This window comes from Curcuma longa, chromosome 1 (assembly GCF_044706935.1).
Source record: "Curcuma longa cultivar G26 ecotype Majalengka, Jawa Barat chromosome 1, ITB_CL_G26_1.1, whole genome shotgun sequence".
NCBI classification, from domain to species: Eukaryota; Viridiplantae; Streptophyta; class Magnoliopsida; order Zingiberales; family Zingiberaceae; genus Curcuma; species Curcuma longa.
In genome coordinates this window covers 27,985,079-28,008,468 of record NC_133861.1, presented here as the reverse complement: position 1 = coordinate 28,008,468, position 23,390 = coordinate 27,985,079, and the positions used below count along the sequence as shown (strand labels likewise).

General features: G+C 37.9%; 2 protein-coding genes and 1 pseudogene across 2 annotated transcripts; 1 reads left to right on the top strand and 2 right to left on the bottom strand.

Annotated features, from left to right (window-relative positions):
* The first annotated feature begins 798 nt into the window (after positions 1-798).
* LOC141827406 (putative F-box protein At4g22170) lies at positions 799-2,040 on the top strand. Its single transcript, XM_074714638.1, has one exon. The coding sequence runs from the start codon at positions 799-801 to the stop codon at positions 2,038-2,040; it is 1,242 nt and encodes a 413-aa protein (XP_074570739.1).
* A 2,966-nt stretch (positions 2,041-5,006) lies between these two features.
* Positions 5,007-8,933, bottom strand: LOC141821877 (putative potassium transporter 9; annotated as a pseudogene).
* A 969-nt stretch (positions 8,934-9,902) lies between these two features.
* LOC141827395 (uncharacterized) lies at positions 9,903-12,320 on the bottom strand. The gene is made up of 4 exons (XM_074714626.1): positions 12,078-12,320; positions 11,846-11,965; positions 11,100-11,536; positions 9,903-10,243 (listed from the first exon to the last, which is right to left on the bottom strand). Exons 1-4 carry the CDS (start codon positions 12,318-12,320, stop codon positions 10,147-10,149), a joined length of 897 nt encoding a protein of 298 aa, XP_074570727.1. The 3' UTR covers positions 9,903-10,146.
* Between the last annotated feature and the right edge of the window lie 11,070 nt (positions 12,321-23,390).

Genomic DNA, 23,390 nt, shown 5'->3' with positions numbered 1-23,390 from the left:
TACATAGTTTGATTAATCCATTATACAGGATTTTCCTCAAAATCACTGGACTCAGATGGGTTTGAGAAATTATGAAAATCGGAGTATGTATATAAAAAAAAGTTTTGGAAATCAATTTCAGATCTGCAGTAAGCAATCGGTTTCCTTCTAATCCAGCCAAACATAAGACATATAAATTAAATCAACCTTTAAGAATTAATATATAATCATGCTACTTTAATCATCCATATATGGTAATCCATGAGCACCAATAATTGATATGACAAATTGATTTAATTTTTTATTTTATTTTTTTAAAGATTTAAAGTTTAAGATGAAGAGATGAGCTTTTATCTAAATCTGATTTTTAATTCTCATTTGAAAATAAAATTAATAATTTTAACAATAAATTTTCATACATTATATATATATATATATTATTTGACAAATATTCGTTTATCAATTAATGTGTTTGTCTTTTAAAAAAACAATTAAAATTATCAATTTCTTTAAAAAAATATATAAAAAAGACATAATTGAAATAATTTGTTTCTTTAATTTTAACCATTTCAATCTAATAAGATGTAAAATTTCGATAGAAATACTGATATTAATTACTTGCAGTTTTAATAAATTCAATTTTATCAAAATTTTTTCTATAAAATCATACAGGTGATCTGGATTTTAGTAAAAAATCATGATTGTTAAGAAAAGAATTGAAAAGAAATCTTTGAGACAAGATTATAAAATCTAAGGAAGAAGGCATCGGCTCCCATATCGCCGCCACATCTACTTCTCTCTCTCGTATATTCTCCTCCCATGGCTGGCGGCGGCGGCTGGGCTGATCTCCCGCTCGATCTCTTCTCCCTTATCTTCTCCAAACTCTCCCCTCCTCAATTTCTCCGCTCGGCCGCCGTTTGTGTTTCGTGGTCGGCTGCCGTCCGCCATCTGTCCACGCTCGACGGATGCTTTAAGTTCCGGGGGCAGAGCCCCTGGCTCATGCTTAACAACAATCCCCCATCCGGCATCACCTTCTACGCCTTCGACGAGCGAAGGAGCTACACCGTCCCCGTCCCGGACCCTCCCATAAACGACCGACTATGCCTCGGCTCTGCTCACGGTTGGATCATCACGATTGACGCCCGCCACTGCGTACAACTGCTGAACCCGATCACCGGCGCGCAGATCGATCTCCCTCGCCTTCTCCCCTTCCGCGACTTTACAGGGCGCCTAGTCAACTGCACGGTGTCGAAACCAGTGATCCATGATGCGGCCCTAGAACGGTATCGCCTCGCAATCCTATCTGCTGATCCATCGCTCGGAGATGGCTACACCGTCGCGATCCTCCAACATTTTGACGGGAGAATATTTTTTACCCGCTGCGGCGACGAGCAATGGTTCGATCTGAGGAATCCCATTTCAGTTAAAAATATTGTCTTCCATAAAGGTAAACTGTATATGAGCGCACTTTCAGAAGTGTATGTTTGTGATCTCGACGAGGCTCAGACCCAAATTGAACATAGCGAAATGCCCAGATTTAGAATTGTCGATCGAGCTCTACATCGCGACGACATACACTATTTGCTCGAGACTTCTCGAGGAGATCTTTTGAGTATTTGGAGGCAGAGAAATGAAAATCTTACCATCTCTGTCAAGATTCACAAGGTGGTGATAGATGAGGAGGAGGAGAAGCAGCAAAGTAAAAGGCTAGAAAAAACGATGGATTTGGGAGAGTTTATCATCTCCTTAGGCGGTAACAGGGTGGTGGTGGATCATGAGATTCTAAGTATAAGACTAGGAGCGAAGGAATTGGGAGACTGCATCATCTTCTTGGGCGGCCGCAACCCACTTTGCTTTTCTGCGTGTGATCTTCCATTGTCAACGCCTAATTCTATATATTTTACAGATGACGATTTAATTCGAAATCCAGTGGAGAGAGTGCGTTCTCTCCAGCAGCAGAAATGGTTTCACACGAGACATTTGCAAAGGTTTACTCCCTACGTTCTTCCTTCAACTCGGAGCCGTTTATATTGGAAGCCTCCCTCAAGTTCCATTAATTAGAGTATGTCTGTAGCCAGTCAGTTACTTATTTAGGTAGCGTTCTTTCTTTTTTTTTAAAAAAAAATTTATGGTGTTCGAAATGTATGATTTTGTATTGTTTTTTATATGTATTTTAAAAAATATTGGGTTGCAATATAAAATTGATTATTTTTTTTATCTAGAGATATTTTTGTCCTTTTACGATGGAACATGGAATTCAAATGTGATTTAAACTCATTCCATCCAACTAGATTTAAAAGAAAATATATCTTAAAACACTTAATTAGTAATAGTATATATCCAAATTTTAGAAAAACATGTATTTGAGTTTGGTTAATTAATTATTAATTAATTTCCTTGGAAATAATTAGCAAGGAATAATTAAATTAACTTCGTTAATGTTTCAGCTTACATCCCTATCACTCAGCCATTAAGCATCCGCAATGCATTGGCGTTATAACGTTCTCCACCTCATTAAAGTGCATGAGATTTATTGTCACATATTTATTATAACAACATACTTCTTTCACCCACATTTCTTTTAACATTAACACTCATTATTTATGGATTCCACCATCCACTCAATCATCTTAAAATTATATATTAAATAAATATATTTTAAAAATATTATAAAATATTAAAATTATTATTATTATTTTTAATAATAAATATTATTTTTAAAATAATAATTTTACTATTTTTAAAAAATAATATTAAAATGTGTGTGTCTTATGATAAAAAGTTTTGTCGAATAATTTTGAACTAGCCATTAAAAAATTAACCATTTTATTTAATTTTATAATTTTTTAATAAAAATTAAAATTAATCGTTAATAACCGTTAAAATTAACCGTTTAATAAATATATTTTAAAAATAAAAAATAAAAAAAATCCATGCGCGTTGGGGTGTTCTTAAAAGATTAAAAATAAAATAATTACAAATCCGGCCAGCTAAAAAATTCTATCCTTAAAGATTATTCCTCTCATCGCCATTGGCTCTTGCAATGGGACCCACAGTTTATTCTGATAATTAAATTTTATTTTATTTTATTTTTACCATGACATTTCCTAGGGCATAAAATAAATCCTTTAACCCTTCTAATAATGTCATTAAGCAAATTAAGATTTCTAATATTCCGCTCATTAATTGGATTATTTTTTTTATTTTAAAAAAATATTTTTTATTATGTTGATAAATTTGGCACATCGAATACTTGATTTTATTCTAATATTCCGACATCGAAAACTTGATATTATTCGGATACCTAACCACATCGAGTAATGATCGTATATATTTTTTTCTATATAATATATCGAATGTCCGATTATAACTATTTGAATTTGATAAAATCCGACCCGTATGCACTCCTAACCTCAAGTAAAATTAGGTAAAAATATTAAATATAGATTTTGGGAAGTCTTATACGAGCTCGAGGTAGTATAAAAAATTTTGACCAATGAGATGATTTTAATAAAATGAGATTTAAATAAATATGTAGAGTAAGAAATTAAAAATTGATAGGGTGGATGAGAGCTATAATTTTAAAATAAAAAAATTTAAAAAAATTATAATAGATTTTATGATAACATATAAACTTATAATGGTTAATAAGTTTTTTAAAAGAGATGAAACAATCTAATTATATTCAAAAGTAAAAATAATAAATTAAATTTTTTTTTTATGATCAAGAAAAGAGATTTTAAAAAATTATAAGAATTACAATGTCATCCTTTAAAAATACTTAACTATCAACTTAGATTTGTTAGGGCACGTCCGAACTAGAGAGCTAGGGAATAACTTCATTCGCTTTGTTTTAATCTTATGTACGTCGTCGTTTGAATGTGCATCCGAAAATTTGACTCAAATTTGACGTCATATATACAATTCTAAGATTTTACTTAGTATCTACCTCTTAAGGTGACTAATCCAAAACTTAGTCCTAGCGATCTCCCATCACTATAATTTTCTCCTTTTCGGATATCTTTTGGAGATAGAAAAATCTCTTACAATAAGTTCTTACAAAAACACAAGAAGAAAAATAAATACAAATGTAAATGAAATTAAAAATAATTTTACATTGAAAAATTTGCTTTAGATGTTTTTTTATTGTTTGAAATTACTTTTTGTTGGTCCAAAAATACAATAACATTTTATTCCAAAACCTCCAAGAATCGGCCCCTTCAAATGATCTCGAAACTCTCTTTTATAGAGTTGCATTCGATGATTATTTATCTTCACCAATCGATTAATCAGACCGTTTAAGCATGTAGAATGATTATTTTTTCCCTTAGCAATCAATTGATAGAAATCATCAATCGATTGTTAGAAACCACAAATTGATTTGTTATACTAGCAAAAGTACTATAGCCAAAACTCTAAACCGGTTACGATAGCAAATCCTAAAGTTATTATAGCAAACTCTATTTTCATGGTTTAGAGTTTACAATGAACCCAAGTCACTATAGCAACCCTAATTATTGTATCAAGGATCCTAATTATTATAGCAAAACTATAAAAACACCTAAAACTCAAATTTTAGGTTTCGAGTTCATCGATACACCTGATCAATTAACTAATATTTGTTTCAACTTTATCAAAATTGAATTAGTATCCAATTGACTTTAACCTACTAAGATTTTCAAAATTAAGAAGATATTGTGAGGGATTCCAGTGAGTATACAGATAGTATTTCTTAGTCTGGATGTGTTGGATAGATCTGTTGAAGCTAAAAATAGTAGTTGTTTCATCTATGATTTGCTTGCATGACTGTGAATTTGATTCTTTCTGCTGGCTTGCATACGTTAAATATTGTAATCAAATTCACTAAATCACATACCAAAAGATCTGTGTTGCTAACTTGGTGATAGAAAATAAGTCTCAAAGTTTCTATTTGTTGGTTTATCCTGCTGCAAAGACAAAGATCCTTCAGTTATCCACTAAAAATGGAATTGAGGAACTTTCAGATCAAGTACTCATCTTTACCTCATCTTCTCAGTAGTACACTGTTCTTGGTTGAACATACTTCAATTTACAATAGATAAACCATTCCTACTTCAAGGAGTGATTCTGGAGGCAGTCTAAGAGCCACATTGGGTCTGCGACAATTCTGCCGGAGAAAATTGTAGAGGATGATCGCCGCCTTCTTTATCAATGAGGATCCAGCCTTTGCTTGAATGTGTGAATGCCCCATTATGGATGCGATACCAGATTCATGTGCCAAAAGTAGTTCTTGGAGCTCATCGGCTACAATGCCATCTCTTGCATCCTCATTCTCTGGTAGAAGGAACCTTACTTTCTTTGCTGTAATACTCCTGAGATTTGTGCCATTAGAGTTCCTTTCGCCCTCAAACTTTACCATCGTGCTTGCATCCGTTGAGTTCTCTTCGGTTGCCCACTTGCACGACGAGCTTCCAATGATAGTGAATCCACAATTAGTCTCGTTAGATGGATTTCCAGGGAGTGAAGCTTCAGATCGTATGAAATCGGCAAGACTAAGGATCAACTCTGACTCAAAGGAATTGACATCTTGGTGTATATCACGGTAACCATACCGTACAATGCACCGATAAGATCGGAACTCTCGAGGTCCAACACGGCCTACAAGGTATCTTTCAGATGGAGGAACAAAGGGAACAGGAACATACTTTACACAAACAAAGACTAGTATCTGGTGGAATGCAGGGAGATTAGTGACAAAGTGAGAAAAATTTGCTGGCACGCCAATAGCAATGTTAGTGTAGACAAGGCCTACACCAGGAACACGTGAAATGCCAAGAGAGTCGCGAAGGGCGAGAAGCCAATCGATGGAAAGCTTGTTTTGAAGATCAAACTCATACTTCTTGATCGTAAAATGATGCCACACAAACATGACGGCCATCAGGAAGAATGCGAGAAGGATGGGCAGCCAAGCACCATCAAGAAACTTCATAAGCGAAGACGAGAAGTATAAGGCTTCTATTGATCCGAAGATGAGAAAAAATGCAAGGGAACAGAAAAGGGAGGTGTGCCAACATAAGATCATGACCAAGGAAGTGAGGCAGGTGGTAACCAACATAACTGTAATTACTGCTAAACCTGCATCATAAAGCAAGAACATGTTATTTTGCACCTACGAAATCAAAAACAAGATTCTCTTATACAACCTATGATAATCGACAATAATGATATAGAAGAAGCTGGAAAACTAGTATGAGTCAAGATATTGTACCATTTTAGCGATCAAATGACATGATAAATGATAAGTTTTCACAGATAAATAGTGGCAATGTGATACACAGCAACCGCAAAACACTGTTAAATAGCACGCAAAATTATAGGGTTGGTTTGCTCAATCTGTACCTGATGCATTGCCCAGATGCTTTGTGTCACGGAAGCCTATCGCAGCCACCACACAGAGTATCATGAGCACCCAATTGACCTCTGGAATATAGATCTGGCCATGAATCCTATTAGAGGTGTGGACTACCTTAACCCTCGGAAAGCAACCAAGAGATTGACTTTGGCTTATGATGGAGAATGTTCCGCTGATGATTGCTTGACTCCCAACAACAGAAGCAAGTATCGCTATCACAAACATCGGCCATCTCACACTCTCTACATGGAAGAAAGAAGTTTCACTCATCAATATTCCACAAAACTATATGAAGATGTTTGAGCCTTGGAAACTGTGTTAAGCAATCCTCATTGAGGAAGAAGAAGAAAATGCATTACCTGGAACATAGACGTAGAAGCCAATTTGGTAATTGTTGTTCATTGAGTGATGTTTCGATAAGTAAGCCGCTTGTCCCATGTATGTCAAAACTAAAGCTGGATAAACACATGAAGTGAAGGCAATCTGCATTTACCAGGAACAACAATGAAAGATTGATGATGATACTGACAACTGGAACACAAGTGACAAAAGTACCTGAATTGCTCTAAACGAGAAGTGACCTAAATCTGCAAACATGGCCTCTGACCCTGATATGGCATGAACAAACTGATATAAATCATCAAACCAAAATCAAAATAAAGAATCATAATGAACATAGGACACTTGAAGCATTATCCAACATGCCTATCGTTAAGCTAACAACTATATTTTTCACCCATCTGACTTATAGCTCTGTTACGAACTAATCATGAAAATATAACAGCTGTAACAGAAATAATCAACAGCTTATTACCTGTCATGCATAATAGGATTCCTCCTAAAGACATCCAACCACCTTTTCTCGTCTTCTTCAAGAATTTGAACATGTAAGATGGAGACAATTTTTGGTATATAAGTGGATTCCACTTGACGATGTTGTATACACCGAGTGTACTGATACAGAGAAGCCATGTCGCAATAATTGGTGCAAATAAGAAACCAACCCGATGAGTGCCATAGTGTTGAAGGGCAAACAAACAAACTATCAAGAAGCAGGTAATAGGGACCACAACATCTGCAAAAAAAAAAAGAAGTGAAATTGGGGATAGAAGTACCTGTACATTATCTGAATATAACAATGTTTTTCAGAAAAAAAATACTATGAAGTGAACAAAAAGGGATGACCAATATATGATGCAGTATCTTATATGATTGCCTTCTCTAAACATGGTTCTACTTCCATTTTGCTTCAGTACAAAAATACAATCGTTTGAACTCATGTAATATAACAAATCCAGAACATATAACGTGTTCTCAGCACTTATTGAATTGAATTCCTTATCTAAATATCATGGAAAAATGATGATAAAAACAAAACAATCATATGCTGATTTTTTTGCATGTCAACTGACTAGAATCGCCGCAACAAGGCCAAATATATAGCAGAAATCAGAATCTAAAACAAGATAGTGAAAAGTAGCTTGTGATCTGTAGTTTTCAAGTAGAAAATTAGGACAATAAAATCATGGTTTAAAACCATCAGTTTCCTGTATATTATATTAATATCAGAAACAAATTAATGCAAACTCTCCAAAAGATTCGTCCATGTCGGGTTGATTAAAACCTATATGGCATTATTTTCCTTTTTGGAAAGTAACTAATCAAGCAAAATCCAAAACTTCTAACGAAATTGTGACCTTACATTCGTGTTGGGACCTTCGACAAAGAGAACTCAAGCCCTGATACTGCAGAAAAAACTGCACACGAACAGGATAAATGAATCGGATTTTGTAAAAGAAATAACAAAGACGATAGGATCTATGCAGATCAATTCACAATTTCATCATCAGAAGGTAAACCCACCTGAAATAGCAGGACTTAGCACTCCATCTCCAATGACCATACAAGTGCCAAGCAAAGCCACTATCAGAAGAACAATATGCAAATTCTTGTGTTTCTCAATCCAGATTTTGATCCTCCAATTACAACCGTGAGCTTGGTGGGATTCACATTTGTAGGTCGACACCTCTTCATCTGAGGCTTGCTTGTTCGGAAGAAGACTCACATTAACATTTCTACATATCAGAGAATAAAGGGCAAAAGTACCACCTGTATCAACACAAGGAAAACTGATCAAAATTCAAAGATGAAATGATCCAAACGTCGTTGTGTGCTACTGCTAAGGTCACCTTGCCCGTTGTCATGAGCTCTAAGAACAATGAACACATACTTGAGAAGCGGCACAAGAGTAAGGGTCCAGAAAACAAAGGATAGCACACCAAAGATCTCCTCATTGGTTTCAGAATGTGTTATATCATCCGCAAACGTGCTCTTGTAAACATACAAAGGCGAGATGCTCAGGTCTCCATATACCACACCGAGACTTTGGTACGCCAAGAGCATCGTTGTCTTCCATGAACTTTTCTGCGGATGATTAACAAACAGAGAACTATTGAAGGAAAACCCACAGAATCAAAGAACGCAACCCTAGAAAAACCTGGTCGAATGGATATCAAAATCAAACCTTTAGGGATTTGTCACTGCATCCGAGCTCAGGGTCCATCGAGGAGCTTCCAATTCCAAATTTACTCTTTCACTAGAGCACTCTCCGATGCGATCTACAATCTATATCACGCTAAATGGGAGGCGGCAAGGCATATGGTGATGCAGCACAGCATTCCCCCAACGGCAAGCTGGAAGTGGAAGGACGGCGCCAGGGTAGGCCTTGTGAGCGCCGCTTGCTTGACGATGTGATCGATGAAAGAAGACAACAACGTAGTCAAGATGAGCACCGCCATTGCTGGGTATTTAAAGCTCAGTCGATTCTCCATTGTTGATGTCGACGACGACCACTGGCGCACGAATCAGATCATTCAATTTCCGTTCTAAAAATAAAAATTAACTTTTTCTGGTTTTTTCTCCTAAAAATTAATTTTATATTTTATAAAAATAAATTATAAAATAAAAAGTGTTCATTGTTTCCACAAGTAATATTTAATAACTTCTAAAAATGTCCTTCAAAATTTAAATTTATCTAGGAGTAATTAATTAGTTTTTATTTTTAAATTATTATTTCAATAAGTGGAAACAAGTATTTTGATAAGTAAATAATAATTCTAAAAATATTTTAAGTTAATTCTATGGATTTGATTTGGGGAAATAGGAGAGGAAGGAAGAAGACAAGAACCGATCTATGGATTTGATTTGGGGAAATTTGCAGTGCTTCTTCTATCGTGCAATTTTTAAATATTTTTTAAAAAGGTTTAATTCATATAACATTCTTACTAATTATTAGGACTTGCATGTTTTAAGACATTAGATTTGAAAAAAAAAAAACTTTCATATTAATTAAAATATTTCATAAATATATGACGTGATAAATAAATTTTTAAAAATATATCACTCAACTTGTTAACTTCCGAATGTGAGATCAACAACACATATCTCTAATAAACCTGAAAAAAGAGAACATCTATTTATTGATTGATTTATTAAAACTTGAGCAATAATTTTTCTACAACTCAAATCTTTTTTTCTCTTCAGCTAAACTGCATCATCAACAAACTAATGTCACTAAAACATCAGGCAGATACATAAAAAAAAATGGAAAATGGGATTAAAAATTTTCTGACAAGATTAAAATCTACCATAATAGAATGGTGACATATAAACATCTCAAAGAAAGACTGTTAGAATGTACACAGTGTAGTAATTCTCTTCCTGAATGCTTCAGCATTCATTTCCCTTGTCTTCCTGAATGCTTCAGCTTTCAGCATTCATCCTGCCAAAGGAGGGAAGTCGCCGTCATCCTTCAGCTGATAGGGTTGAGTCAGCCTGCACATTTCATCCATTTCCAACTTTTTATGGTCACTGCTGCTTAATGAGACACCCATGATCAACAAAAATATTTCCAAGTTATGGCTTATGACAACATATTTATAGCGTCAACTTTTTCATCACAGATTATTTATCTTCAGTATTGTCGAGCAATGGCATGCAAAAGTATGCCCTTTTTAGATTGAAGTATAAAGGAAGTTGAGAGAGTTTTTGCACAGATTGAATGATTTTGCCCCTGATTGATACATAGTTTTGAGCTCTAACTATTGTGTTTTCAGGATTAGAAAAGGATGCTAAGCTCCATGTGTCAATTCCTCCATTCCTGTATCTGAAGGTGTTTTCCACTTGATGTTTATTATTTGCTGCTTCTGTGATTTTTATTTCATGAATATTAAATCAAATCCATTGTGTGCAGTATCGCAAATCGTAATTGGTATTGAGTTTGTCATTGAAACCTTTAAGAGTTCATAACCACTTTCGTGTGACAAAAGAAAAGAACCTTTTGGGTTCTCAAGCTGACCAAAATCATCCGACGATGATAACTCATGCATCATTTGCAGGAATTTATCACCTCCATCAAAGGATCTTAAAGGGCCATATCAAGGGAAAGAGGAACATTCTAAAGTTTTCTATAAACAAAAGAAGAGAGTTTGTTGACTATGTTTAGCCTAATTTAAGTTTTGTAAGGCTACCATGCTTGACCAGAAGTAATTCAATAGACCATAAATCTAAATTCATCAAAAGGCAAAGTTGGAGATGTTGATCACAAAGAGAAAATCTTATATTAAAAAAACTGAAAAGTCTTTGTGAAACACTATGCGAACGAAACTATTCAGAAGCAATTAGCAAATCATGCTGCATTTAACAATTGAAATTTCAAGATATGACTTACCTTTCATTGTTCAAACTTCTATGAGGACTTTCGACTGTTAATGCCGGTATAGATGATCCAGAGCCCCTACTAACAGCATTGGCTGACTCAAAATTGCCACCCCTTCCTGAAGACAAACTTCCTGTCGTAACAGGACCAAAATTACCAAATTCAAGTTTGCCTTCAGGAGCGTATGGATAACCATTTGCAGGAGACACCACCATAAAAGCAGAGCCAGGAGACTGAGGGCAATCCGTCGAAATTGGATCTCCATGACCATTTCCAAAAAAACTAGGAGGTATAGGCGGTGGAGGTGGAACATGATTCCTTTCGTCTGATGACCCCTCATAATATGGTGAGTCCCCATGGCCATTCCTCCAGTATCTAGGAAGATGATTTGCTTGCACTTGATTCCTTCCTCTTCCTGACACATGTCTCTCTCTGTATGAACGAGAATTCTACAAAATCAAAGTCACCAAACAAAATTAAGCAATGGTACCAAGAACCTTAGGTTAGATTAATCAAATCCATAGAAGTTACTGCTCCCAAAATCTCATAATTTAGATTAACAGTATGATGAACTCTCATGTATAAGCATCACAAATGGGAAGCTTAAAATTTGTTCAAATTATGTTAGGACACCAAAATAAACATAGGAAAACATAGAATAAGTAAATGGAGATTAACTCATATGCAACCTTACCACAAAACAAGGAATCAAAATGATGCTCAACTAGAACCAAAACAACAGTGAAGTGCAAACTCACAATGTTTGGAAGGTATGTACCAGTTCCCCTTGTTTTTGTGATATCTTTGACGCCATAATCATTAGAAATTAATGGCGGGATAAATAATAACTTGGGGGAAGTGGTGGCATGTGGACAAGGCTATTTGCACCAACATGTGCATACATGTTTTGCACATTCCAGGAATGCTCTTGATATGGGGAAGGGGAATAGTGGTAGAGCGGTACTAAATATGGGTTGAACAAATGAGCACTTGGAACTCCTGAGCATGATGCAGATTGCTACAATAAAGCTGATAATCACCAGAGAGGTCTGATAAATTATTGGAACTAGGACTTGCATCATCTAACTTTCCATCATCTGGGCTGTCACCATGGGTTGAATCTTCACAATTCCAGCTTGCTGATGGCGATTCATGAACATAACTAGAAAGTGCAGTGGTGGTGGGTTCTCTAGGCCAGGATGCACTATTCAATGACTTAGCCTCGTATCTCATTTCATCACAAGTGGACGTAGATTTATTTGAAGACACTCATATGGACAGGCACGCCCCTGTCACACAGCCATGTCTGGGAGACACGGCCGTGTGCTGCCGCTTGTCTGTGGAATAGGCACGGCTGTGCCTAGGGCACGGCTGTGCCTAGGGCACGGCTGTGCCTAGGGCACGGCCCTGGAATGGTGAAGCTCTAGAAAGGTGGCACAGCCAGGGGCAGACAAAGCTCTGGAGATATGGCACGGTTGTGTCTGTGGGGCACGGGCTAAGGCAAACGTTGCTCTGGAATGGTGGCACGACCGTGCCTGTAAGGCACGGCCATGCGCTGGCTGTGGGCTGAAACGAAGGCACAGTCGTGCCTGTCTGGCATGGCCCCTGGCTGCTGCTCCTCTATTGTGAAGAGACGGTCGTGCCTAGTGGGCATGGCCAAGGGCTGGTTCTGCATCTGGTGAAGCACGGTCGTGCCCTTTAGGGCACGGTCGTGCCCTTTAGGGCACGGTCCCTGTAGGAGTAAGACATGGCCGTGCCTGGGAGGCACGACCCTATCTAGCCTTGTCTTCAATCGCTTCTCTGTTTAGCCTTTTCGCTCCATTTTTGTCCTGCAAATACATAAAAATATGAGCAGATCTCCAAACTAGGAAAAGGAGAAAATCATGCCTAATGCACAGATAAAGGATGCAATGAACGTAGGAAATATCGTGAAATACAAAAACATGTGCAATTAAAACATAAGAAACATATGTATACCCTACGCACATCAGCCATTAACCTAACACATAGAAAGACAAGCAAAAACAAAGTTCCAAGACTTGGTCTTGGATTAGTAGTGTGGGATAAAGAGATAAAATAAATTTAAAAAATTTTAAAAAATCTGAAATCAATTTTGAAAAACCTTATCAATCAGTGGTTGCACTAGATTCGAGAACCCCGCTCTGATACCAATTATAGGATCGAATAAGCGCTAGAGGGGGGTGAATAACGCTACCTTTTAGAAGATTTCCCTAATTTTGAAACCTCATAAATTTAATCATGCTCGTTCGTAAACCAAGTAATATGCTGCAGAAATAAGAAAAATGAAAACCAAGCAGACAAGGACAAGCTTTGTTTTTACTTAGTTCATAGTCAAAGGCTGCTACTCCAAGGCTCATAATCTTTTATCATTTACGTATAAGCAATCCACTAAAAAATTTATTTCCTTACGAAAAGGAGTTGTAACATTTACACAAATCCGATACGATAAAACTTTTATCGTAAATTACAATAGTGCAAAAATGTAAAGCGTTGCCAATCCCGGAGTTGAAGATTAATCTCTTTTCGGCGCGACTCTAGCGTTACGATGGCTGGTCGGATGCTACTTCTTTCTCAGGGTACCGTCGGCTCGACTTGCATTGTCTTGGAATGACTTAATGAAGCCTCTGTTTGAAATGCTTTTATAAGGTCTTCTGGTCGCATAGATTCCCATTCCAAGCGACTTCACATAGACTATCGATCCACTATCTTCGCAGCTGACTCGACGCTTCCGATCGACTGGACTCTCCCTTCTAGTCGACTCTGTGCTGACGTGGAGGATCTGGATAGACTTCGACTTCCATAGTTATTATCCGAACCTGAGTCACCTGGATTCCACAATCCGATCGCTTGGACCGTCCAATCGACTGAATTCCGGATAAAGTCACCCGAAGTCAAAATCTCAGCCTCTCCAATCTACATTACAAGTTAGTCCCAAAATATAAAGTAACAAATTGGTAAACGGTTCTCTGAACTGTTAAATAGTCTTAACTCCAAGTTTTCAGTGAAACCTTGGGTTAGACCGACACCTACAGGTTCACTCCGGGAACGGGTCCTGACTCACTCCTCTCGGAAGAATTTACATGAGTTGCCAACAAGTCCTCCAGACTTGTTAGACTTCTTTCTTAGCTGTGGTCCTTAGCCCCTAAGAATTTACTGCTAGGCTCTGGTCCTCCTAACCACCAAGACTTCTACCAAGCTTTGGTCCTCTTGATCTGCTTGGATTTCACCATGTATCCCAGTCCTCCTGACACTGCTTGGACTTCACCTGGTGCACTTAACCAGCTATGCCTTCTGCTTGATCCTCCAGACCAGGATTTGCCTTTGCCTAGCCTACAACTAGGACTTTTTTTTGCCTTGCTGATGGGCGTTCCGCAAGTATACGGAATGTCGTTAAGTAATAAAAGATATCGAATCCACAGGGACCATGGAATTGATCACTAAACTAGTACAATAAGAGTGGAGAGATCACTTATGTTGAGTTGGTGTGGGGAAGAGAGAGTGTAGTCGAGCTCTTAAAACCTCAAACAGGGAGAAATCAACTATGACAGATTTGTGGAAACGATCCTAGGACTTCAGATTCCTCGAGATTATGTTGATTGACTATGGATCCTTTATTATTCCTCAATATATACACATTTGCAGGGATTTTAACCAATATATCTAATTAGACCTCATCAGGTTTCCTCGAAATAAAATCAATGGTGTTCTAGCGTTATGATTGTCAGTTTGAGATAACCCCAGATAGCCTGGTTATGGCTCTCCCGCTTTCACCCGGGCACCCCAGCATACTACTAGTGTCCTACCCTCTGTCACAGGATATTCATTTAAGGGTCTCTCCCTAACAATCAATAATCATTAGTTATCCCTCATAAAGATTTATTATAGTCTAAAGATTTCCTCGGAAGGTCCAGTTAAAGGTTAACCTTCTGTCACAAGGCACCCCGGTCATACGATCCTAAGAATTGTTAGAACCACAATTCATTCTTATCCTTATGGACTCAATACCATTCATAGATATATCATCAAACACACACAAGGCATAAATCCATAAAGCAATATCCACATATATATTATTGAACATGGTAAACAATAAATCCATATATACAATCATCCATAACACCCGATTCCTTCTACATCCTAGAACCTAGAGAACTACTCCACAACAGAGAGATTATAACTCGAAGAAGATGTGAAATAATACATTCTAAATCTAAGAAAGGAAGTAAAACTTATCAATGAAGGTCTTCTTCTCCGTTTTGCGTTCTCCTCGTTGACGGTGGACGGAGGTGATGGAGTAATCCCGGACGAATGGATGGATCGTCGATTCCTGCTCTGGAAGATGGCGTCGGTGGCTCTAAATCACTCCTAGGGTCTCTCCCAATGTCTCCCCCTTTTCTTAAGGGTTTTAAGGAGACTATTTATATGTCCTCCTCTAACTGCCCTATTCACACGACAGACATGCCCTTGTCACACGACCGTGTCTGGGAGGCACGATCGTGTGCTGCCGCTCCTCTAGAGAATAGAGATGGTCGTGCCTAGGGGGCACGGCCGTGGCTAGTCGCTACTCGAGGAATATGGCACGGCCGTTCCTGTGGGGCACGGCCCGAGGCAACTGCGGCTTTGGAAAAATGGCATAGCCGTGCCTGTGAGGCACGACCATGCACTTGCTGGATGCTGGAGCGAAGGCACGGCCGTGCCTGTTTGGCACGACCCCTGGCAGTTGGTGCTCTATTGGAAAACACGATCGTGCCTAGTGGGCACGACCAGGGGTTGGTTCTGCCTGTGAAGAAGCACGGCCATGCCCTAAGAGCATGGTCCCTGGAGGAATGAGACACGGTCGTGCCTAGGGGGCACGACCTTGTCTTGCTTTGTCTTCAATTGCTTCTCCGTTTCACCTTTTTCGATCCATTTCCGTCCTACAAATACATAAACACATGAGTAGACCTCCAAACTAGGATATGGAGAAAATCATGCCTAATGCACAGATAAAGGATGCAATGAACGTAAAAAAATAGCGTGAAGTACAGAAAGATATACGATTAAAGCATAAGAAACATATGTATACCCTACGCACATCACTAGCTTCAACTAGAACTTTTCCTATACTCCCTGCACACTAGATCAACTTTGTTAGTCCAACCACACACTTAACTTGAACCTCGTACCATCATCAAAATTAATGTTCGATCATCTGGTGCTCCCCGCACTAACAGTGATTAGTCCTAATTGAAAATTAGGCACAGGTAAGTCTAGTAGGTTAGACATACAGAATAAGACTTAGGCAAGCCTAGTAGGTCATATGGACTATAGGTAGGCTTAGGTTGCTTGTTTATTTGTATGCTAATCTTGTGGGAACTTGGAGTTGGAAGTAAGACGGAGAAGAAGCATAAGAGGAACAAACTGAAGCAGCCGAACCATGATTGGGGTCAACTTAGGTCAAACTCGAGTTGACTGAATCTGGGCGCCTGGATGTTACTCTAGGCGCCCAGAAGTTCTAGGCACCCTGGATGGTCCAAGCATCTGGATCAAAAAGAATCAGCCCCAATAAAGACCGAAGAGATCGGATCGGAACGAATCTAGATGCCCTGATAAGAATCTAAGCGCCCAAAAGAGTCTATATAAGGGTCTCAACATGAACCACAAGGAACAACTTCACTACTCCTTATTCTTCATCCTACGATGCTACTGAACATGAACGGAACCAGGCTCGTGCCACCGAGTAAGTTCCAGGAGGAATGTATTATGCTAAGGGCTTTTAGAATGTTCAAACGGATGTTGTTCTTATTTTTATTTAAGTCTTACATTCTTGTGTTTCATATTTCTATTATTGGACTGTAAGACAAGTTTCTCCACCTCTAGACAAAAGTTTGAAAAGGATACCATTAATGGATGAGCGTCTTCCCGTGTATAGACCTTGAACGTACTAACCTTAGAGAGTTAGGAACCAAGTAAATTTGTGAGTCCCCTGTGCTTGTTATTACTAATTCTACTGCTAGTTTTTGTAAAGTCAAACAAATGAAAGAACATACTATTTACCCCCTCTAGCACATCCACCGGTCCTACAACTAGTTCATCTGAAGTGACATGTCATGAGACTTCATTTGATCTTATACTTGTCCTTGAAGATTTCATTGCAACTCAAGTGCAAGTTTCCTTCGACTTGAGGTATTCAAGTCATCTTTATTATGGAGACTTATACTTCGACATCTTAAGCAAGCGTCTCTATGGAGGTGTGGACCCGAGATGATTGGGAATAAGTCAAAGTGTCTGAAGGTGATTAAGTAGCCAACAAAGGATTCATCACTCCTTTTATTAGGAGACGTAAATCCTATGGTCACTTGTCAGAATTGTTACTTGCAAGCCTTTGTCCAAAGCAGAAATACATTAAGAGGATAGTCCTCTTGGACAGATGTTTTAGGTAACTTAAAATCTCAAGACAAGGAATTACTACTTGGGCTAAGTGTGACGTAGTCAGCCTAGTGAATGTTGATACATTGACTATGTCATGAATTCAGTAAGTATAAAATGAGAGTAAGGAATAGATGGACGAACAACTATAGTTGCTGAAGAATTCAGAAATGTATCTGGAATTAACTGTGATTTTTTGATTAATTGGAGGTTATATTACTACTAGGTGTCACTCATGATTGATCTATAATTAATGATTGATTATGGGCGATCAACATAAACCAGGAACCTATAAATTCACACACACTATGAATTTCTCCAGGAGACATAAAATGAGTTTGAAAATTAGATTATCAAATTGAGAGAAATTGAGTCTGGTTGGACCAAACGAAAGGCAAATCTGGAATATATTTTGCCCGAATAGAAGAATGGATGGATTGGTTTAGTTTTCATTAAATGTGATTTGGTTTTGAACCAACTCGGTTTGGTCTTGAACCAAACTTAAGGCTATCAATTTGGAGTTTGAGTTAACGGATGTGGATTTTTTATTAGCGAACCGAACCCATTAGAGATCTATAAATTTATCTCTAAAGAAGAGTTATTTAGTGGATTAAAAACCTAAAGGTTAGATTTTCAAATCAACCCCCTCTCTTCTCTTTTAGCCGCCCACCTCTCTTGTTGCTACCACCCACATCTCCACTTGGATTTATTACCGCCAGATAAATGAGCCTTCTCCAAGCTCAACTCTAGCCAAGGTTCTTTCCATAGGTTTGTAACCTCCCAAGATCAGCCCATCCCTGAGCCAAAATAAGCTACAATTGGTGGTGGAAGTAAGGAACAAAAGGAGAAACAACAGCTGTCTCTCCACTAGGAGGTATCCTTTCTTCCTTTTGCTTTGGCCATTTTTCGATGGGAAATTGTTGCTGTCAGAACTACCATGCCATTTGGTTTGTTGTCCCTTGTTGGCAGTGAATCGTCCGACCTTCGAACGGTGGTGTCATCACCTCTGTTCAATCCAATTCGTATCATTGGATCGCTTTGAGCCCCCAGATACTAAATCGCACCATAGGTCCTCTCTTGGATTGTTTGTCTCCCTCCCTCAACTAATATCGAAATGGAGACATGACACATGACTTAGAGAAGTCATCTCGAGGAAATCTCAGCGTAGATATGAGTAGAGGCAACCTTTCTCAAGATTGCTAGTTGATATCATTTTCGCTTTCCGTCATCCAAAAGGTATAAATTATTTATGTTTGTTATCTATAATTATATTTGCATGCGTGTGTATCCTCGTGTGAATTTTTTTATGTAAATAGTAATAAATGATTGATTATCTTCCGCTACATGTTTAGAGAAACATAAAACTTTAAAATACCGAAACTCAATAGAAATGTAGGATCAGTAGGGCACGCTAGAGGGGGAGTGAATAGCGCGTCCTTCATTTTTCATTCATTCATTCTATTAGAGAAAATTTAGCAGTAGATATTATAAAACTATGCAGGGATACGCGGATTTACTTGGTTTATAATCCTTCAGGATTAGTACATCCAAGGCCTATGTACGGGAGGCGCCCATCCACTAGCGATCTCCTTTCTGAACCTTGTTTGAAGGTGGATAAACCCATCTTATAGTCCAAAGGAATAATCATGAAATACAAAGTAGGACAAGGAAAGAATAAACCAAAACTTCATGTAATGGCTAATTCGAAAGTCCTGAGCGTCGCACACTCCTCCTGATACTTCTTCGGTTGCACTAGCCTAGCCCGTTCACGTTCAGCAACACCACTAGATGGAAAGGATAGCATATGGAAGTTGTATCTCTGTTGTGCATGTTCAGCCTCCTTATATGTTAGTATCAACCCTTAGTGCCAATCAAGTCAATTCGGATTGAATAAGACTCAAATTAGACTCGAGTTGGACTCAAGTCAAGTAGGATTGAGTTAGACTTGAGTTGGACTCAAGTCACTCAAGTCAATTCGGATAAGGTTTAAAGCCATTTCGGATAAGGTTTAAAGCCATCATATAATACCAAAAGCCATCATTAATGGGATTAATGATGGGATTAATTAGGCAATTCGAAGGGAATCATTAATGAGATTAATGAGGGGATTAATTAGCTCTTCTTCCCTTCTTTTTCGTGGGGCTACCGAGAGCTTCTTGCAGTGATCCTCTTCCCTTTCTCTTCTACGACCTTGGCCGAACCATTTTTGTGGCTAGCACCGCAATTGGTTCCTCTCCATCTCGGTGTTCGTGTGGATACCATGGAGGCACGAACACACTGATCGCGCTGAGATCCGCTAATTTTTTGAAAGTAAAAGTTACTGTCGAGATTGCAAAGGGCTCGCATCGAAGGTAACCTCGATCACAGTAGATAGATCATTAAAACGAGTATGGTTTTTTGCATGGATCTTCTGGAGGGATCCCTTTTTCGCTGCATTTTTACGGTTAAAAATAGTTTTTTGGCCATATAGATCCTTACATTATATAGCCCCTTCCGGGCACTTGGAAGTCTTATTCGGGCGTCTGGATAAGAACTGATCCGATTTGATCTCCTCGATCTTATCTGGGTTGAGTCTTCTCGATAGGGGCGCCTAGAAGCAGAATAGAGGTGCACAGACCATCTAGGCCGTGCCCCACAGACAAGCATACGAACACGCAAGCAACCTAAGTTTTACCCTGTAGGTCTAACTTCGGATTTTCAATGAAATCCTGGGTTAGACTGACGCCTATTGTTCCCACACTAGAAACACACCCTTACCCACTCCACTCGAGAGAATTTACCTGATTGCCTCCGAATTTGTTGAACTTCCAGCTTAGTCTTGATACTCAACTCCCAGGATTTGCTGCTAGGCCTACTGGTCCACCTGACTGCCTAGACTTTCACTATGCATTTGGTCCACCTGATCTGCCTAGATTTCTGCTGGACTTGCACCTGGTGCACTTGATCCTGCTAAGACTTCTGCCTGATGCCTGATCTTCCAAACCAAGACTTCCACTGCCTAGCCTCCAACTAGAACTTTCTCTACCTAGCCTCAACTAGGACTTTCCCTGCCTAGCCTCAACTAGGACTTCTTCTTGCCTGGTCTAACTGACTAGGACTTCTCGCTAGCCTTCTGGTCAAACTGACTTGACTAGATTTAACTCACTAGTCTTCTGGTCAAACCAACCTGACTAGACTTCACTCACATCCAAACATTATGTCATGTTTGGATCAACCATTAGTCAAACTGATCAGACCTAGGTGTATTGTCAAACATCAAAATTTTAATGTCAGACTTAGTGCTTCTTGCACTAGTAACATCGAACAAGACACTGTGCTCAAGTTCTCAAGTAAAGTCAGTGACTAGTAGCATAGTTTTTATTTAATCGTCTTTTGTTCATTCATTCTCTAGAAATGGTAAACATGTTATTGTTCCTCATTTTTGTAAAAAATGAGACTCTTTCTTGTTATGAGAAAGAATCTATTAGCGAATTGCCTATCTCAAGTAGTCAAGGACTGCGAGCCTTGGAGTAGCAACCAGAGGTTATGAACCAAGTAAAAATAAATGTGTCATTATTTTGTGTTCTTATTTTTCTTATTTTTCGCTATGTTTCAAAAGGTTTCTAAAATAAATTTTTAAAAATAAGTGAAAAAGTGAAGCGTGCTATTTACCCCCTCTAGCGCTCTAATGATCCTACAATTAATTCATCTAATATCTCGACACTGGTTAATGAAGGATTTGATAATTGAAAAAGGATAAACCAAGGAAAAACATGTGCATTTCTTGCTCATATTGGTTCTACAGCTTCTTCGCCTCATACTATGTGTGAGAGAAGGGCTAAAAATTTGATGAACCCCTTTCAACATATTAATAATGTGATGCATGTTCAATCTAAAAAGGAAAAAGAGAAAAATCATTTACGTTTGAGGACCTCAATTGTCACTGTTCGCTAGCTAGCACTTCAAGGTTTTGCCTTTAGAGGTAACGATGAATTTCTATCTTTATCTAATCGTGGGAATTTTCTTGAATTGGTAAAGGCTTTTGCAAAAATGAGTACAAAAATTGATGAAGTTGTACTTAAGAATGCTCTCAAAATGTCCAATATATCGCTCTAGAAATTCAGAAAGAGATTTTACATATTATAGCTAATAGAGTACGACAAATGGTTCATGAAGAAGTTGAAGATAAATGCTTATGTATTCTTGTTGATGAAGCATGAGATATATCTAAACGGGAGCAAATGACCAACCATTATCTTAAAGTTTGTAAACCATCATGAGATTTTGACAGCAAGATTTATTGCCATCAAAAGTGTTAGTGATACTACCTCATTGAATCTGAAAAAAGAGATATCAAATTTTTCGTGTTCATTATGATGAGTCAAGAAAATCTAAGGCCAAGGATATGATGGTGCTAGCAATATTCGTAACACATAGAATGGACTTCAGGTGCCTACTATTTTGCCCATCGATTACAACTAACATTGGTTTCTACAACTAAGGATGTCAGCATTATTTGAGAATTCTTTTCTTATTTAGATAATATTGTCAATATTGTCACTTCTTCTACTAAGTGGATTGCTAAGTTGCATACTACACAAAGAAATGAAATCGAGCATATGTTGGCAATTTGAGAATGTGATTATTGAAGTGAGACCAATTAGATTGGTAATTTGCAGTGAATAGGAGTTACTCGTTGGAATTCTCACTATGACTCAATAAAAAACTTGATAGGTGTGTACGTTGTAACTTGCAAAGTTTTTGAAGTTTTTAGTAACCATTCTCCAAATGAAAGAGTTAAAGTTAAAGTTTGGGGAATTTACAAAAACATGGTAAGCTTTGAATTTATATTTATTTTGTACTTAATGTATAAAATTATGAGAACAATATATACTCTTTGTCAAATTCTTCAAAGAAAATCTCAAGACATTTTGATTACTATTACATTTGTCTCTACCATTAAAACTATCCTTCAAGAATTTAAAGAATACAAGTGGAAAGAATTTCTTCATGAAGTGAAAGTTTTTATTTGAAAAATGAAATTGATATGTCTGACCTTGATTTCCTATATAAGATCAGCCTGTTAACAAATTACAGTTGAGTATCATTATCACTTTAATATTTTTAATATAACAATAGATTTTATCTTGATAGAGATAAATATGTTGGGATCGGTTGGTTCGCTAGAGGGGGTGAATAGCATTTTTCGAATCTTTTTCGATTGTTTCTCTACAAGAGTGTTAGCGGAAGCAAAATATAATAGAGAAAACAATAGATCAACGCTAATCCGGTTCGTTTACTTGGTATCCACCTCCTCAGAGGTGACTAATCCAAGGATCCACACGCACGCACACACCCGCTGCACTATGAATCGTCTCCTTTTCGAAAACCTCGAAGGCGGAGAAACCTTTACAACCTTTTCGTTCTCCTAAAAAATGATATGAAATAATGTTTTGGAGGAGGAGAAGAAAGCAAAGAATTAGAGAACAACAAGTTCTCAAAAGAAGCGCAAAAAGATAAAAGAATGGTTGAATTCTTGATCAGATCTCGAGCAGGCTTCTTTTATAATTCTGCAACATCAGTCGACTGCTGGCAGGGCCAGTCGACTGATGGTTTCAATCGACAATAAAATCTTGCATTAAAGCGCATTAAATGCGTGCCATCTTTCTCCAACGTTCAAATATCAGTCGACTGATCCAAGACCAGTCGACTGGCATCAGTCGACTCCAATACTCCAGTCGACTGCCCAGTCGACTCCTGTCTTCCTCTGGCTCGATTGATTTTTCTGTGTAAGTCTGATTTATGAGCAGTCGACTGCTGGCAGGGCCAGTCGACTGATAAAGCTGAAAAATCTCATTTCAGCTTCTCTTGACCTTGACCTCGGCCTTCAAACAC

What these genes read in the sequence shown, in the direction of transcription:
- LOC141827395 (XM_074714626.1), bottom strand. Translation starts at nt 12,320, where the DNA reads ATGAGATACGAGGCTAAGTCATTGAATAGTGCATCCTGGCCTAGAGAA. An exon ending in GTACATACCTTCCAAACATT is followed by an intron (nt 11,537 to 11,845) that starts GTGAGTTTGCAC and finishes TTGATTTTGTAG; the next exon opens with AATTCTCGTTCATACAGAGA. An exon ending in AGAAGTTTGAACAATGAAAG is followed by an intron (nt 10,244 to 11,099) that starts GTAAGTCATATC and finishes CTCATTAAGCAG; the next exon opens with CAGTGACCATAAAAAGTTGG.
- LOC141827406 (XM_074714638.1), top strand. Translation starts at nt 799, where the DNA reads ATGGCTGGCGGCGGCGGCTGGGCTGATCTCCCGCTCGATCTCTTCTCC.